Consider the following 17,916-nt stretch of genomic DNA (forward strand, 5'->3'; position numbering starts at 1 on the left):
TGTTTTTTAATTTTAAAATATTTTCGTTCACTAAAACAAGCGTTTAACAAAGCTTATTGAAGAAGTGATGTTAAACATATGAAACTTTTAACATCGCTTATTGAAGAAGTGATGTTAAACATATGAAACTTTTAACAGCGCTTTCTTCAATAAGCAGTGTTAAAGATAACACCTTTAACATCACTTTCGTCAATAAGTACTGTTAAAAATAACATATTTAACAATGCTTAGTTAAGAAATGTTGTTAAATATATGAAGTATGACATTTAACAGTTATTACTTCAATAAGCATTGTTAAAGATAACACATTTAACAATGCTTTCTTCAACAATTGTTAAAGATAACACTTTTAACATCGCTTATTGAAGAAATGTTGTTAAATATATGAAGTATGATCTTTAACAGAGCTGGCTTCAAAAAGCGTCGCCGTTAAAGATTACACATTTAACAACACTTGTTTCAATAAGCATTGTTAACTCTCTTTCGCCTTACATTTAACAACGTTCAACACATAAGCGTTGTTGAATGAGCATTGTTAAATATCTATTCTAATATAGTGAATGAATGCTTAATTCTTTTAATCTATGAACTTGTATGATAAGGCTTTGGTAAAGTAAATATTCTTTTAAATTTTGTTTTTCCAATCTTAGAATTATATATGGAATTACTTTAATCATTTATATATTTAGAGATTGATTTAAGTGAGAATAAATATATAACGTATGAAAATAATAAATTTGAATTATACAAGTAACATAATAGTTTAGAAATAAATGTTAGTAGTTAATGATTACATAATTACTTTAAAAAAAATAAAAAATATACATTTATCTTTTAATTTTTAGTACTCAAGTAGCATTTGGTGATTCATTTTAATTATTTTCATTTATCATAAATATATAATTAAAATAAAAATCTTCTTTAATAATAGAGAGATAAATGATTATTTTTTCTCATGTTTTCAATGAGAAAAAAGTAAGTTTATGGTAAATATAAAAAAAATGTCATTGACTTCTTTTATAATTGTGTGATGATTACTTCTCCAATATTGATGAGAATGCTTACTTATAAAAGTAGAGATCATACTATCATTTTTTGGTCAAACTTAAACTATCTATTTTTCATATAAATTCAAAGATATTTTTTTATTTCAAATTAAAAGGTGATTAGTCATGCATGCTGAATAGGACATGAGAAAAAGTGTCATCAATTTGACTTGAATTTGAAAAATTATTAGATTGACCAAAGAAAAATTATAAAATTATCTTCAACCATAAAAAATTGCAATGTTCATTGGAGCAAATTTTAATTTTATTTTTATGATTATGAGCCTAAAAAGTTAAGATTCTTCACAACTCCTCAAATAAGCATCGCCTAGATCAAGCATAATTTAGAGCTTATTAATTAAAGGTATCGTACTAAAAAATTTATGATAGGTTTCTACATTTCCATTATTGGTTTGCATTTAGGAAAGGGTCATTAGCATATTCTAATTTCCTGTTCGCACTTCCAAACAACAGTAGAGTATTTATTTAAAATTATAGGTTACATTTAATATGTAAGCAGTTTAGACTATAATAATTTGGAAGTATGTTTAGGATAGTAATAACAAGAATGGCACTTGTTAGTTTTTATTAGAAAAACATTATCTGAAAATTGAGATGTAAAATGTTGATTTGCATCCCCACTCTTTTGATTTATATGAAAATAATTAAAAAAATTATCTATAAACCTTTGGATAAGATAAATCTGTCTTTAAAGTTACTTTCACACTCTTAGATATATATGAAAATACTTTAATTTTTCATACATGTAGTTATTTAGAATGAGGCTCTCATAATTAGTCATGCATACTAAATAACACATGAGTAAAGTGTCATCAATTTGACTTTCTCTTAAACTCATTTTTAGAAGTGAAAAAAGCATCTGGCACATTGCTTTCAAGATTCCTTATTACTATTTAATTTAATGAAGTCTATTTGAGGCCCACTGTCATTCCACTCATTAATAATTTTATCACCCTTTCAAGGATTTTAGCAACTTTTAACGCCAAATCAGTAAGTTTATTATCGTCTTCATTCTAAAATTAGAAGACTCTTGGAACAAAGCATTAAAAAATGACTTTTATAGTCTTATGACATGTGAGGATTATATGACTCATTAGTATCCCTAATTAATACTTTCCTATCAAACATGTGCCTTATTTTTTGGTTAATGATCTAATATTTTTTAGGGTGTGTTTGATTGCTCATCCCAATAACTGTTGTTCTTGGAAATTGAACTTTGACATTTTTATCATTGTGTATATATAATAAAGTCTTATACCACTAGATGGAATACTTATTAATAATGTTTATTTTTATAAAATTGTTTTCATAGTTTTATGCGAAATAAATATGTCAATAATATTATTATTTTTAAAATGTCAAGTATAATATTTAGTTTTTAAATTTTCTATTTCTAAATGAGCCACGTTTATTTACCTTTTTCCACTCAACTAATTAGTGGTTTTATCTTTTCAATTAATTAATATATTTATACTTCGGTAACAACTGCAATAATATGCTTTGATAATAGTAAAATAAAAGGCTTCGGATCTTATTTAAAGAACAGTAGTAGGTGATAGTATTTTTCTCTGAACCCAAAAGAAATAATTAATCAATGAATATCATTATTCCATTTTAATTGTTGTTTTGAGTTTATTTATAGCCACCCTTTATATAAGTTAGAAAGTCAAAGAAATCATGTGCATTCATAAGTTACCCATTTACACCAAAATATGACCAATCTTTTGCTTTATACAAAGTATGTTTCAGTCACAATGTATATATTTTAAACTCTTATCAATATTGAGAAGGTTTATATGACCATTTATAGGGTTCTTTAAAAATTACTCATCACCAATTCCTTATTATTTACACCAACTTTGAATAATACTTTTCTAAGATGTATTGACATCTTGGTAACAAAAGAAATTAATTAATATGTATAAAATTTTGAAAATAACCATAAAATAAAATCACAACTTTAAAGATAAGAGGACCTAATATAAATAATAACAGGTATTCATATTTTTCTCGTTTGAATCTAGAATGATAATTATTCATCCCCACTAATAACATAAATTAGAATAATGAAATCACCTCAATACATAAGTTACAGATACAGAAGAAAATGTGATTAATCTTGTTCTTGTCCTTTTTCTAGAAAAGTTCAAGTTAGGTTTATCAACTTGGGAAGACTTACGTGTTTATCATCATTTATAGTATTTATAAATTATTCCTTAATGAAGTCTTCAAGTCAAGATTGAGATCTAAATTTACCAATGACGAATGTCTAGAGTCAAAAATATTTAATTACGATTAAAATTATTTTGAAAACCTTTTTTATGTATAATATTTTTTCAAAATTATATATTAATTTTAAATAACATTAATTAAGAACTAAATACATTCATGAAAAATATTTTTCTTTTTCCTTTTAAAGACTTTCATTTATCATTGAATTAGAGGTAAAAGATCCGACTAATTTCTTTTCAATATAAATCATCTTCCATCTAATTACGTAATTTTGTTTTGATTGTTTTTATTGATGGAAATGAATCTTTTTCGTAGTTGTTGTAGACTTTGGAATAATTAAGATAAGACAAATAATTTGATCAAACAAATATTATGTATTCACCTTTCTTATTTTTGTAAAAGCTACAATTAATTTAGATATGATTGAGATGTTCTTCAAATTGAATGGTCGACGACATGAAACATAAAATATTGAAGTTTATATCTCAAACTAATATTCGCTTACTCATTAAAATCCACATGATAGATTTGTATGAAAATAAATAAATTATCAATATTAAATATTTTTTATACATTCTTAGGATTCAAACTACTGCTGAGAGGGTAAATAAAATATTTTATTGAATATAAAAAAGTATGCATTGACTATGTAAAAAATTTATACGGTATCAATTCATTATTCCATATTTATTCTTAATTATTATTAACTATTAAAAAACATAAATACTTAGACTCATAAAACATAAATATTACAATTCTTAATGAATTATGTATAATAAATATTTTAAAGAAAAATTAAAAAATTGAGGGATTCATCTGCCCCACCTCTTGTCATAATCCGCCACTAGAACTCACAAATTAGGGATTGTGAATCATTTCCTTACCAACTATCCAACATCATGGGTAGCAAATAAATGAATTTGTCATCATCAATATTCATTATCATCCTCAATTTTCATTGTCATCATCAATACTTTTTTAAATTATGTCATTATCAAAAAATTTCTAACTTATGTATTGATGCATAGGAAAATTCAATCAACATCCATTGACATAAAAAAAATTGGATCATTTTTTCCAGGCGTGTATAACTTCTTTTTAGTTAATGGTATATAACATGAATGGGAGTTACTCATTGTAAAAATAATATATATGAATTGTCATTATTCATCATAATTTGATTTAAAAGTCAACAATAATTAAATATAAATAATAAATTTACAACACATATAATTCAAACAATGTGAATGTATTTATTTTTTCTAAAAAAAACAATTACAGTGGAAGTGAACAACCCTTTTTAAAATGAAATAAGAGATAATAAAGAAATAATTTTTTTCACAAATCACCTTTTTTTTTTAAAATATCCAATGAAATAAGTGAGAGAAGAAGGATTCTTTGCCATGTCATCATCTATGTACGGCACTTTTTTCCTCTATTTAAACAAGTTGTCTTCTGCAACATGAAAGTAGAAACCAGACACGCCACATTTACCAGCTTCTGTTTCAGTGTCCAAATTCCCATTTCCCCTTTCATTTTGTTGAACATGGATTTGAAAAACAGGGCATTCACATTAGCAATGCTCTTTCTCTTTCTGCTTTTTAGTTTTCCATTCACTTTCATAGAAGCCAATCGACCCTTCTTCAATCTCACCACTACTCCTCTCAACAATAATCGACCCTCATCTATTGTTCTTCCGATTCGAGGAACTCTTGGGTATGTTACTTATGTTTCCTTTCTTTTATCTATCTAACTTCATTCTCAACTTGTTTATTATTCTCTATATTTTGTACTTTTTATTTATTTATGTGAGCTCATTTTGATTGTTTAAAACGTTCTTTATCTATCTCTTATAGGAATTTGACCAATAACCTGATATACAATTTATTTATTAAGCATGCATTTGTTATAGGTTATGTTTTTAGTTTAAGTTTATAAAATATGAGATTATAAATGTGAGATTATAAGTTGTTAAGATTATAAACTATGAGATTGTGGCCAAAACTTATAACTGTTAATCGGGTGCTACCTCAAACTCCAAGTGACCCTTATAATTTATACAAAGAAGATCAAGAACTATTCAAATATATATAAGTTTTAAAGAAAAAAGGAATATTCATTTTCTCCGCTTAGTTTGCTTTTTGTTCATGTTGGCTTTATAACAAAAAATAATAGTTAAAGAATGGTGGTGAATTTCCTAAAAAGTGATTTCATTTTTCATGTCATGTTTAAATTATGATGATTCCATTAGAAATATCTTTAGAAAATGAAAATTAATTTCGTTTTAATTTATTATATATCATCATAACTTAATAATAAATATATAGTTTTTCTTCACAATGACAATTATTATCATTATTCTTGTTTGAGTCACACAATTTATTTGCACTTTTATATTTTAAATAACAAATTATTTCTTTTTCCTTCTTTCTATTTTTGGACCCACATTTTTTTATAACAATAAAAATGTTCTTTTGCAAGAGTATTCACAAATGTGTAAAAAAATATTCTTATTAAATACATGGATTTAAAATGCTCTTATGTTCCTCTTGATACAGGCGTTACAATGTGTCCCTTAACATTGGCGATACCCCCAAATCTTTTGAACTTGAATTTGACACCGCTGGTGATCTCAGCTGGATTGAATGTGACGCACCATGTGTAAATTGCAAAACGGTAAGCTTTTACATGAGAACATTTAAAAATAGAGTTATTATTACTAATCACATGATATGATACTAAGTTGCTTACCTTGTTTTTGTTGTAGCCCATTGATAAACGTTATAAACCACATAAGAACATTGTGGCATGTGCGGATCCTTTGTGTGCTCCAGTTCCGAAACCACGAAACTTTAAGTGTGTAAAACCAAATGACCCATGCAACTATTTTGTTAAGTATGCAGATAAAGATTCGACTAGTGGTGTGATAGTCCAGGACAACATTAACCTCAAGTTTACCAACAACGTTGTCAAAAAGACTTCGATTGTCTTTGGGTGAGTGTTTTTTCTTCATCCACTTCACAAGAGTTGCATATTACTATTCTGAATTTATTCGTTGAGTATAGTGACTTTTTTCTAAGTACAATCTACTCTCGACAAAGTTTTGGAAATACAGTGTTGGAGGATGAATTAAATTCAATTTATTTAATTAATGATTGTAATTGGATACAATGAATGAATAATTCTAATAATATGTGAATTAAAAATTTCTCGTTATAAGAAACACAAAAATATTCTAATTTCCAAAGCATCCAAAAATTACAAGAATGAGAAATTAAAGTTTTAATGGTAAAAAATTAAAATTGTTATAAAAAAACGTTTTTTGGAAGCAAAAAATTGTTTTTGGAAGAGTGCTTTTTTTTGTTGGAAAAGTTGTTTTTCAATGGGTGATTTTTAAAGAAAAGTGATTTTCAACACTTTCTTAAAAATAATTTTTGAAATATGATATTTTAAAAGTGATTTTGGTTTTAGATTTTATAAAGTATAAAAATAAAATCAAATATTCAATCCATTAAAATGAATGAATTGGAATTTATCACTTAAGTTTAAATATAGATTGAATAAATTTAAGAATGATTTAATGAATTATAGTAAGTTAGTAGATAAAGTTTTATCTACCCATTAGGATTTTAATACTAAGCTTCCATTTCACATCATGTTATAAATTACTTCCTTAAGATAAGGCACTATGTATTTGTTGTTCAAGTATATCACGAATCTTGAATTTTTCAGAGTTCTATATATATAGATGCTGTATTGAGTTTCAAAGTAAGACAAGAATAGAGTAACAAGAATTTTCTATCATCTCCTTGTTCTTACACTTAGCTCTTGTTACAAATCTTGAATCTAATCTCCCTTGTTTGTTCTTATATGCTAGGTGCGGTTATGATCAAACGTATGATGCTGATTTTTCCTCAGGAATCCTTGGCCTTGGTAATGGAAAATCAAGCATTTTGTCTCAGCTTCATAATCTTGGCCTAATTGCCAATGTAGTGGGCCATTGCTTAAGAGAGAAAGAAGGGTTTATATTCCTTGGAGATGAGTTTAATTCCGCACCTGGAATTGTTTGGGCTCCAATGTTGCCTAGTTCCCAAAGGTCGTAAGTGTTAAAAAATAAATGTCACTTTTTTCATTCTCAGATGTTACTGTTTCATAAATATATGTTTATCTATTTCCAATCACGAGAACTTATACACAATCTAATTTGCTTCACCAGTCTCTATACCATAGGCCCAGCAAACATTCTTTTCAATGAAAAGCCAACTTCTGTTACGGGACTTGAACTTATCTTTGATACTGGAAGCACCTATACATATCTGAATGACAAATTCTATCAACCTGTTTTTGATCTGGTAGATAAAAACTAAAGACCCTTCTCATCTTTTTCATTATTTTTATAATGATTCATTCTAATCCTTGATCATTGATTCAGGTAACTAATGGCTTACCGAAAACTTGGACTGAAATAGTCCGTGATGAATCACTACCAATTTGTTGGAAGGGTCCAAAGCCATTCAGAACAATAGGTTATGTTAGATTCTATTTTAAGCCCCTAGCACTAACCTTCACAAGTTCAAAGAATGTGCAATTTGAACTACCACCAGAATCTTATTTAAGTATTAGCGTAAGTACCTTTTAAAGATTATGAGCTACATATTGTTGTCTCAATGAAGGTAATGAATGAAGTTATGCATCTAACATGCTGTATTTTTCCTGAAGGAAGGTAAAGTCTGCTTGGGTATTTTAAAAAGCAGTGCAAATAATCTACGACAGTTGAACATAATTGGAGGTAAGACATTCCAAATACAAATAACAATGATTCAAATTGCAAACCACATCATATGTCATATGTGGCGGCAATATTGCAATAGCCGCGGCAACCGCATTACATCACAATTATGATGTGGCACAAAATCACAATGATGCGGTCACATTAGGCCACAAAGCAGCAACCACACTGGATCGTATTTGGGCTGCATCGATTTCAAAAATATTTTTTACTCACACAATATAATTCGCACTGCAACTTTATTCTTCTTTGCTTTTTAACTTTGATAAATTTGATTCTAATACATGTTCTTTTGCTCTAAACAGATATCTTTTTTCTAGACAAACTGGTGGTTTATGACAACGAAAAAAAGCGAATCGGATGGGTCTCACGAAAGTGTGCTTGATGCCCCATGTATAAATCACTCTGATGTGATTTTCTGTTCATGATCATTAACACTGGATGGTTTTTTTCACTGCCAATTTTAGTATCTTAGCACACTAGTGCTCCGCAACTTATATATGATAACTTAACAGAATGTCAATAAGTTATAAGGAAGAAATGCTTGGGTGCATAATGGGATAGCTTATGTAATCAAACATGGAGACCATTGATATAAATAAATAGCATTCACTTTTGCTAGTTTACTATATAGTTTTATTTTTCACAAGCTATACAATGCATGCATTTATAAACGGAAATTACATTCAACACATACAAGATACTCAATTATTGACCCATAACTGAGAAAAAATAATGAATTTTATCACTTGAGAGCCCTTAATTTCCCACAGCAGTGAGTTAGTCAAGGATTGCGCCTTCACTCTTTTTCTATTTATAATTATTTTTCTTTAGATATGCTGTGAGAAAATAAAACATTGTATTGAGGTAGGTTTGGTTTGAAAGACCAAGCTAACAGGGACCTAAATCAATTGGGACACCTATGTAAGCACCCTTCTCTATCTAGGAACAAAGTAACCAAATTTGTTCATCAATTATGTATTACTTTTATTTAATAAACTAGTTAATATATGATGAATAATAATGATATACTAATAATACAAAAATTCAAAATCATATGTACATATATATTAAACTCAAAAAATTAGAGGCGCTAACGGCTAGATTATATATGGGTTAATATTTTTTAAAATATTGGAGAGTCCAGGACTAAAATGGGAAGTATAAATGTCAGTTTTATGATTTATGAATTGTTTATTTAAAAATAATTTAAAATATACACCACTAAAATATTTTCAAGAACACATGTCATTAGAAGATTTTAGTTGGATAAGGATGACTATATTCTTCCCTTGGGTTTTTTAGGTACAATTCCCTTGGGTTATGAGGTCTTCCTTCACAAACTAAAAAAGATGCAATGCAAATTCTATTTTTTCTTCATCATATAATGATTTCATAGTACTGCAAATTAATAAGGTGTTAATTTTGTGGTTTAAGATATTAGTAGATTCCTAGAAAGACCAAATGTTAAGAATCTAATTCATACTAATGATACTTGTTAGGAGAGACAATCACATACTCGAATTAGTTTATTACATAGAGTGAGAGATATTCTTAATTATACAAAAAAATTACGAATATTTTCCTGAATTTTTTATAAAGATAATATAACATCGCAATTTTATCCTCCTAATAGAGGCGAATCTTCACTATGGCAGGTGGGGGCAACTGCCTCTGAAATTCGTAAAAAATTATAGCAAATTTTTTGTAATATAAGTACTTCACATAATTTATCAATGAGTTTTATATTAAAACCTAATTTAACAAATTTGGACAACACATGGCTGACAAACAATTTCATTATTTTATTCACATTGTAACACATAGTCACATAACAATGCAAGCTTGTAAAGTGCATTTTTGAAGTGCTTTTGTTACCAAAAAAATTCTTACACGATTCTTCTTATTCCTCATGAATTCATATATTGTTTGGAAGTTATTTTCATCAATACATTCGTTATGCTATATTCTTCTTATTCCTCATGAATTCATATGTGGAATGATGGGAGTATATTTTTCAATTACTCTCCTCACTAAACAACAAAACACCAAAAAAACAATAAAACACCAAAATCAATCTATGAGTGCATTCATTGATCAGACTATCATACATCTTCATAATTTAATTTATTTCTTTATCTCTCAACATAATAACTTTTCTTCGTATCTCTTATGATATTGTTGAAATATTTCAATGATGAGTACGATAATATATGATTTTAACTTGTATATTACTGCAACCTTAATTAAATAATATAACACTTGCATGTTACTAATTTATTTTAACTTTACCTTTTTTGGAGAGCACCTGAACTGTGTGATGTTCCTTATGACTTTTTGCACGCCTTTGTAATAGCTAATGACCAAGTCCATTAATTAAAAATGTTCAATGTATTATTGACATAAAATCTATTGAAAATAAAATGCTAGTATCAAATATGTAGATATCCTCTAAAGTCATTGTCTTGACTACTTTAGTGATTAGAATTTAGAATTGGATTCATTGCAAGGGTAACTGCCATGGTTTCATTATGTCAGAGTTGTAGTTCAACAACGTGTATTTTAGATGTATAACAACACTTTCATGAGCTTTCTGTTTAACCGCAGTAGTATATTGTCATTATTAATAGCATTTTACAAACGTTGTTGTATTGCATATATATCACTGCGCATCACACAAAAACCACTGTCATATATTTCATACATACAATAGCGCATCGTACACAAAACAATGTATATGTCTTACATAAACAATGCATTTTATAGGTATTATTAACATCATCTATTGTTGCGCTATTGTTTTGCATATATATAACAACGCATTATGAGAGAAGCGCTATTATATGATTCATAAATATTCTCAAACATCACCTTAATACAATAGCGTAAACACACATAACGTTGTTGTATTCAGAATGTACAACAATGTTTTCTATAAAAATCGTTGTTTTATTAATCCTTTACAATAGTGCATGTCAGAGCTTCTCCTAGAATTCTACCTTCATTTGTAGAAATTAATACATGCATATGCATTTAAGCAAGGACATACAATTCTATTAGGGTTTTCAGCATTCTCAATTGCAAACCTAACAAATGATTTCACTTCTTCTTCATACTCATTCGTCTATCGATTGACACTCATCCATTTTCTATTAGCAAAAAAATATAATGAGCATAAAAAGTTAAATTTGGAGTTAAGCTCACCAATCAGAGCAAATACATTATTATGTAATGTAATTAAAGTGAAAGAGGTCGGAAAATCCTTAACTCAATACAAGCTAAATGAGTGAAATAACTTTCACTCATTTATAAGAAAAATATTTATAACTCAATACAAACTAAATATAAAGTAATTAAAAAGACAAATCATTATAAGGAAAACTCACTTTCAATTTGGTGTTGAATGCGTGAATGATAATTTTGAGCTAAAACGAGTTTAATATTTTTGAAATCGGTGAAGAAGGATTTTTGTGTTGAATGAGTGAATGATATTCGAAATTCAGTGTTGAATGATGATGAGGTTGAATGATTTTCGAGATCAATTTTGAGAGTAAATGAGTTTCACTGCTGAGTAAGTAAAAGTTGAGATTGCTGAGTGTCTCAGAATGCAGGAACACTTTAACTTTTAGGGTCTTATAGTATCTTCAACAACGCATAATGAAGATAATGCTCTCAGTTAAACATAATCAACAACGCCTCCTACAAATAACATTGTGGAAGAACTCCTCATTCAAATATAAAGAATGTAAGTGTTCCACAGTACAACCTGAAGGAAACACTGTGGAATATACAATAATTTTTTTAATGATATTCAAATTACTAATGACATTTAATTAAATATATAAAACAATTAATAATGACAATAAATAACATTCAAATAATCTAAGAATATGAGAATAACTGATTAATTGTTTGTATTAATTGTTTGTATTGACTTTATTCTTGTATATGCTTTTGTATATTCAACTATATGATTGTTGATGTTAATGTTGATTGTTAATGTTAATCGATTGAGAAATGAGATAATTGATTAAGTGTAGAGAAAATAATTTTGTTAATCATATCAACAACGCTTCTTCTAAAATGCGTTGTTGTATAACTAAAAGAAAATAATATGAGAGATAAGTATTCAATAACATTTTTTTATGAATGTGTTGTTGTTATACATATACAATGGTGTTTTTTAACAGTACGATGTTGATAACGTTGAATTCAACATTATCAACATCGCATTGTTAAAAAAATATTGTTGTATAGGTATAACAGTAGCACATTCATACAAAAAATAATGTTGAAGACCATTATTCCTAATTTCACACAGTTAAACACACAATAGAAAATAATCTAAATGCAAACATGAACAAATCAACAAACTAAATTTCAACTGAATTTATATATTGAACATTAATACACTATAATGTTACAGAAACATATATTACATACACAAAATCATATACATTACATTGAACATCGATTAAATTTCCTAAGTTACAATCTGTGCAAAAATCTACTATACATCTTATTTGCCAACAAAACTAAGTACAAACTTTGACCAATGTTCTCTAATCTGGTTGACTTGGTCATTTATATATAATTTGTCAACAAACTTGATTTCATTATTTGATCATTGCTGAATGATCTCCTTCATGAATTTTAGTACACAATAGCCACAATCTACCTCGTTTGTTTGACAAGGGGTCTACAATTAAAATGAAGTAAACATATAAGTATAACCTTAATTGAATATGAATACATTACACATATAATTGTTTGAGATGATTTGTGCTAATACATTTTTATGAGTCCACCTGATTTTGTGTTGTGGTAACTTGTTTCTAGAATGATTACAGCTTTTGTAACCCCTCACGACACCAAACAATAGAAAATGTATTTATTAATTACTAAACAACTAGGAAAGTGAAAGTGTAACTAAAAGTTTAAATGAGTAGTTCAAAAAATAAGTCTTTCATAGCGGAGTACATGTTCGGATCATCATGTGTCAATGAGTCAAAGTAGTATATTTCTTCATTGACTCGATTGATGGCAACCAAAAGTCAATGATGCCTAAGAAAACATATTTACATGGTTAGAAAATGTTAAGTACATCAAACATATTAAAGTCATAAATATAAAAAGAGAATTAAAAATGCTCACCCAATATTAAAATGTGCAAGAAATAAATCTGCAGCTTCTTTATGAACAAGGAGAGTATTTGCAATTCACTTTGTCTGTTCCCTAATCTTATTATTGTTGCTCGACATCATAGCAGTAAGGTGTGAGGATATGAACATCACATTTTCTTATTTAACGAAACAACATTTTCATAAAAGTACCTGATATATATAACACAAATGTTAGTTAATTATAACACATCGCCATACAAAAGCTAGAAGTTAAGAAAACATAATTTAACTCATATATACACATATAGCAGTTGCACATATGCATTCATGTTTATTTACATCCTGGACTTCATTGATGCTAATGTATTCATCAATATTATTCATGAAGACTTCCTTGGATATTAATATAACTATTATATCATCTCTCAACTTCTGTACATGCTCAAACATTTGAGTACAATAGTTGGTAGTCTTCTTGGAGCTCACGTCCCTTATAGATGGCTTTGAGCTCACATCTCCAATAGATGACATCAAACTCACATCCCTTAAAGATGACTTAGTCTTTTGGTTGCTACTAGGGATGGAGTGTACATTTTGCCGATTCAATAAAAAATATATCAATTATAGATCAATATATATATAATATTAGTGAACATAAGTTTAGAGTGAATAATTCTCAAATTGAAAATGATAATAACAAGCATATTTTGCAAAAAATCAAAACATACAAATGAAACTTGCTTCTTAAAAATGGAAATAAGAAATAAAAATAGAAAATATTTCTTGAAACCTAACACACCCTAAATCTCCTTATAAATTTTGTTTTCCAGAATTATATGGAATTGCTTTAATTATTATAGAGATTGAATTTTCATATATAAACTATGAAAACAATAAACTTGAATCATAGAATGATACATAATAGTTTAGAACTAGAAGTTAATTAGCATTACGCCAAAATTGGTATTTAACAATGCTCATTCAGCAACGTTTATGTGTTGAACGTTGTTAAATATGAGGAGGAAGAGAATTAACATTGCTTATTTAAGCAAACGTTGTTAAATGTGTTATCTTTAACAACACTTAATGAAGAAAACGTTGTTATAGATCTTACTTCATATATTTAACAATACTTCTTCAATAAACACTGTTAAATGTATATATTTAACCGCACTTATTTAAGTAAACATTGTTAAATGTGTTATATTTAACAATGTTTATTGAAGAAAGCGTTGTTAAAGATCATACTTCATATATTTAACAAGCACTTCTTTAATAAGCAATGTTAAATGTGTTATCTTTAACACTACTTATTTAAGCAAATGTTATTAAAGATCATACATTCACATGTTTAATAACATTTCTTCACTAAATGCTTGTTTTAGTGAGCATAATTTTTTTCAAATTCAAAAACAAAATCTCACATACAATAATACACATATCAATAAATTTGTTATTTCTCTTACTTTTCTTCTTCTCCATGCGTTACATTTTTTCTCTTTTTATCGGTTTTTGGTTTTTCTCTTCATGCATAAGGTAAATCGTTATCTTATTTTAGCTTATTTATTTCTTTTTGATTCAGCCTTGATGTTTACATTTACACAAACAAGTCTTGATGTATAAATCTCACATACAGTAATACACATATCAAATTTTTATTTGTTGTGAAGTTATGCAGCTATGGTGTTCTAGGTTTTTGGCTATGATTCACTGGTTTAGAACACAAAGTTTGAGTATAATGATAAATGTTCTTTTTCAAATGCTGATAATTTTGTATTTTTTTCATAACTTTTGCAATTTGTTTAAAGATGATATTTTTTTTATTTGTAGTTGCAGGTTGCATTGATCATTGAGGAATACATGAACACTTTGTAAGGACTTTCACATTAGAGGAGAAAGAATGAACAATTTGCATAAAATCTCATTACTAATATGTTATTTATAATATTGGAATATGTTAAGGTTGAATGTTGTTGGATTTGTTGGCGATTTAACAAATGATATTGTAAATGCGATGGAGTTAGACATGTTTGTCATGTGTTTGATATAATGTCTGAGAGAGATATTGTTTTATTTAGAAAGTAGCCATTTAAGAGAGTTTACTTCAGTGAGCGCGGTTAAATGTCTATTTTCCACAACGCTTTAAAAAATGATGTTGAATATAACCTTATGTACTACTACACTCACATAAAAAACATATCAAAAGTGCTGTTAAATGACAATTTTAAGCGCTGTTGTTTTGTTATTCTAGCGTAATGTAGTAACTAATGGTCACATGATTAGTTTAAAAATTAAAATTACGTACATTTATATTTAATTTTGATAATTAAAATAAAATTTAATGATTCATATTAATTATTCTTATTTCTCACTATAACAATTATTGACATTTTATTATTATTATTATTATATATATATATATATATAAAAGACAATTAATCAAATGGTAGAAGGTAAGGGAGGAACATCTTCAGATAAATTCAAAGATGTTTTTTGTTTCAAATTAAAAGGTGATTAGTCATGCATGCTGAATAGCACATGAGCAAAGTGTCATCAATTTGACTTAAACTATCTATTCTTCAGATAAATTTTTTTAAGGTTATGAGCCTATAAAATTCAGATTCTTCACAACTCAAATAAGCGTCGCCTAGATCAAACATAATTTAGAGCTTATTAATTAAAGGTATGTACTCAAAAATTTATGATACGTTTCTATATTTCCTTTATTGGTTTGCATTTAGGAAAGGGTCATTAGCATATTCTAGTTTCTTGTTGGCACTTCCAAACAACAGTGGAGTTCTTATTTATAAATTATAGGTTACATTCAATATGTAAGCAGTTTAGACTATAATAATTTGGAAGTATGTTTAGGATAGTTTATTAACATTCTAGTCATGTGTTCACACTTCCTAGCAACAATTGAGTCCCTATAACCTAATCCGTCATTATGCTTAATTCTTCTTTCAATATGTAAAAGTTATAATATAATAATAAGAATGTCACTTGTTAGTTTTTATTAGAAAAACATTATCTGAAAATTGAGATGTAAAATGTTGATTAGCATCCCCACTCTTTGATTTATATGAAAATAATTAAAAAATTTATCTATAAACCTTTGGATAAGGTAAATCTGTCTTTAAAGTTACTTTCACACTCTTAGATATATATGAAAATACTTTATTTTTTCATACATGTAGTTATTTAGAATGAGGCTCTCATAATTAGTCATGCATACTAAATAACACATGAGTAAAGTGTCATCAATTTGACTTTCGCGTAAACTCATTTTTAGAAGTGAAAAAAACATCTGGCACATTGCTTTCAAGATTCCTTATTACTATTTAATTTAATGAAGTCTATTTGAGGCCCACTGTCGTTCCACTCATTAATAATTTTATCACCCTTTAAAGGATTTTAGCAACTTTTAGCCTCTCTTTGTTTGAGGTGAAATAGAGTGGAGAGAAAAGGGTGAGAGAGAGAATGAAGAGAAAATGAATATTTCTCTCGGATGAGAAGAGAAAAGGAGGGAAGAGAAGAAAAAGTGGGTGGGACCCACCACAAATGAATTCTCTCCTACTTTGGAGAGAAAGGGAAGAAAGAATAAATTTTTTTGTTGAAACCTCAAAAATGTCCTTCAATTTTGTTTATTTTATCTATTTATTAGTTTTAAATACTACTAATATACATATGCCTTTTTTAATATAAAAAACTATCAATTAAAAAAAAGTTAATTAATATTATAATAAAATATATAATAACATATATAATTTAAAATTATAACATTTATTTTTAATTAATAATAAAACAACAATTTTTTCTCTCTTCTCTTTATTTTAGGGAAATTTTCGTCATTTGAATCATAATATCATCTCTATCTTCTCATTTTCTACCCAACCAAACAAAAGAGAAAGAAAAAAATATATCTTTCTATTCATTTTCTCTCATTCTTCTCTTTTACCAAACATCATAAAAATCTATTCTATTTCTTCCTTTTCTCTTTCTCACCTCTTTCTTTTTTACATCTTTCTCTCTTCTTATTTTCTCTTATCAACTAAATAAAGTCTTCATTCTAAAATTTTATTATCGTCTTCATTCTAAAATTAAAAGTCTCTTGGAACAAAGCATTAAAAAACTACTTTTATAGTTGTATGACATGTGAGAATCGTATGACTCATTAGGAGTACACATCTGCTGTCCCACAAGTTGTGTAACTGTATTTGCTATCAATTGTGATTGGTCAGAAAAATAATTAACTATTAATTTTTTAACTTAAATAAATTTTTTAACCAATAACAGACTAGTGACACAACTTATAGGACAACAGATATGCTCCCGACTCATTAGTATACCTAACTAATACTTTCCTATCAAACATGTGTCTTAGAATTCAGCAGGTATTAGAGAGTCTAGTATGTAAATTATAAAATTTAGATTCGGTATTGGAGAGTCCAATTTGTAAATTGAACTCGGGTATTTATTAGAATCAATCAGGTTGAAAAGAAAATATAAATTATAATTAGTATCATATCTAAAATGTCAGATCCTCTATCTCAGATTTATTTATTTATGGACTAGGCAAAATCTTATATGATTCATATAAACTGATATAAATGTTTTTTTGTACTATTAAATGTATCTTCTTACATTTGGTTAAAGATCTAATTCATGTATGTTTAACTATTCATTCTAACAACTGTTGCTCTTG

General features: G+C 27.4%; 1 protein-coding gene across 1 annotated transcript; it reads left to right on the forward strand.

The window, feature by feature from the left end:
• On the forward strand, window positions 4,780-8,705 carry LOC109327598 (aspartic proteinase Asp1-like). The gene is made up of 8 exons (XM_019560773.1): window positions 4,780-5,015; window positions 5,858-5,975; window positions 6,067-6,293; window positions 7,177-7,395; window positions 7,516-7,651; window positions 7,732-7,923; window positions 8,019-8,088; window positions 8,394-8,705. The coding sequence occupies exons 1-8, from the start codon at window positions 4,846-4,848 to the stop codon at window positions 8,471-8,473; spliced, it is 1,212 nt and encodes a 403-aa protein (XP_019416318.1). The 5' UTR covers window positions 4,780-4,845; the 3' UTR covers window positions 8,474-8,705.

This window comes from Lupinus angustifolius, chromosome LG15 (assembly GCF_001865875.1).
Source record: "Lupinus angustifolius cultivar Tanjil chromosome LG15, LupAngTanjil_v1.0, whole genome shotgun sequence".
Taxonomy (NCBI): Eukaryota; Viridiplantae; Streptophyta; class Magnoliopsida; order Fabales; family Fabaceae; genus Lupinus; species Lupinus angustifolius.

Bases quoted from the DNA above. Each gene is read 5' to 3' on its own strand.
- LOC109327598 (XM_019560773.1), top strand. From the start codon at position 4,846: ATGGATTTGAAAAACAGGGCATTCACATTAGCAATGCTCTTTCTCTTT. The intron at 6,294-7,176 runs GTGAGTGTTTTT...CTTATATGCTAG, and splicing joins AAGACTTCGATTGTCTTTGG to GTGCGGTTATGATCAAACGT. The intron at 8,089-8,393 runs GTAAGACATTCC...TGCTCTAAACAG, and splicing joins ACAGTTGAACATAATTGGAG to ATATCTTTTTTCTAGACAAA.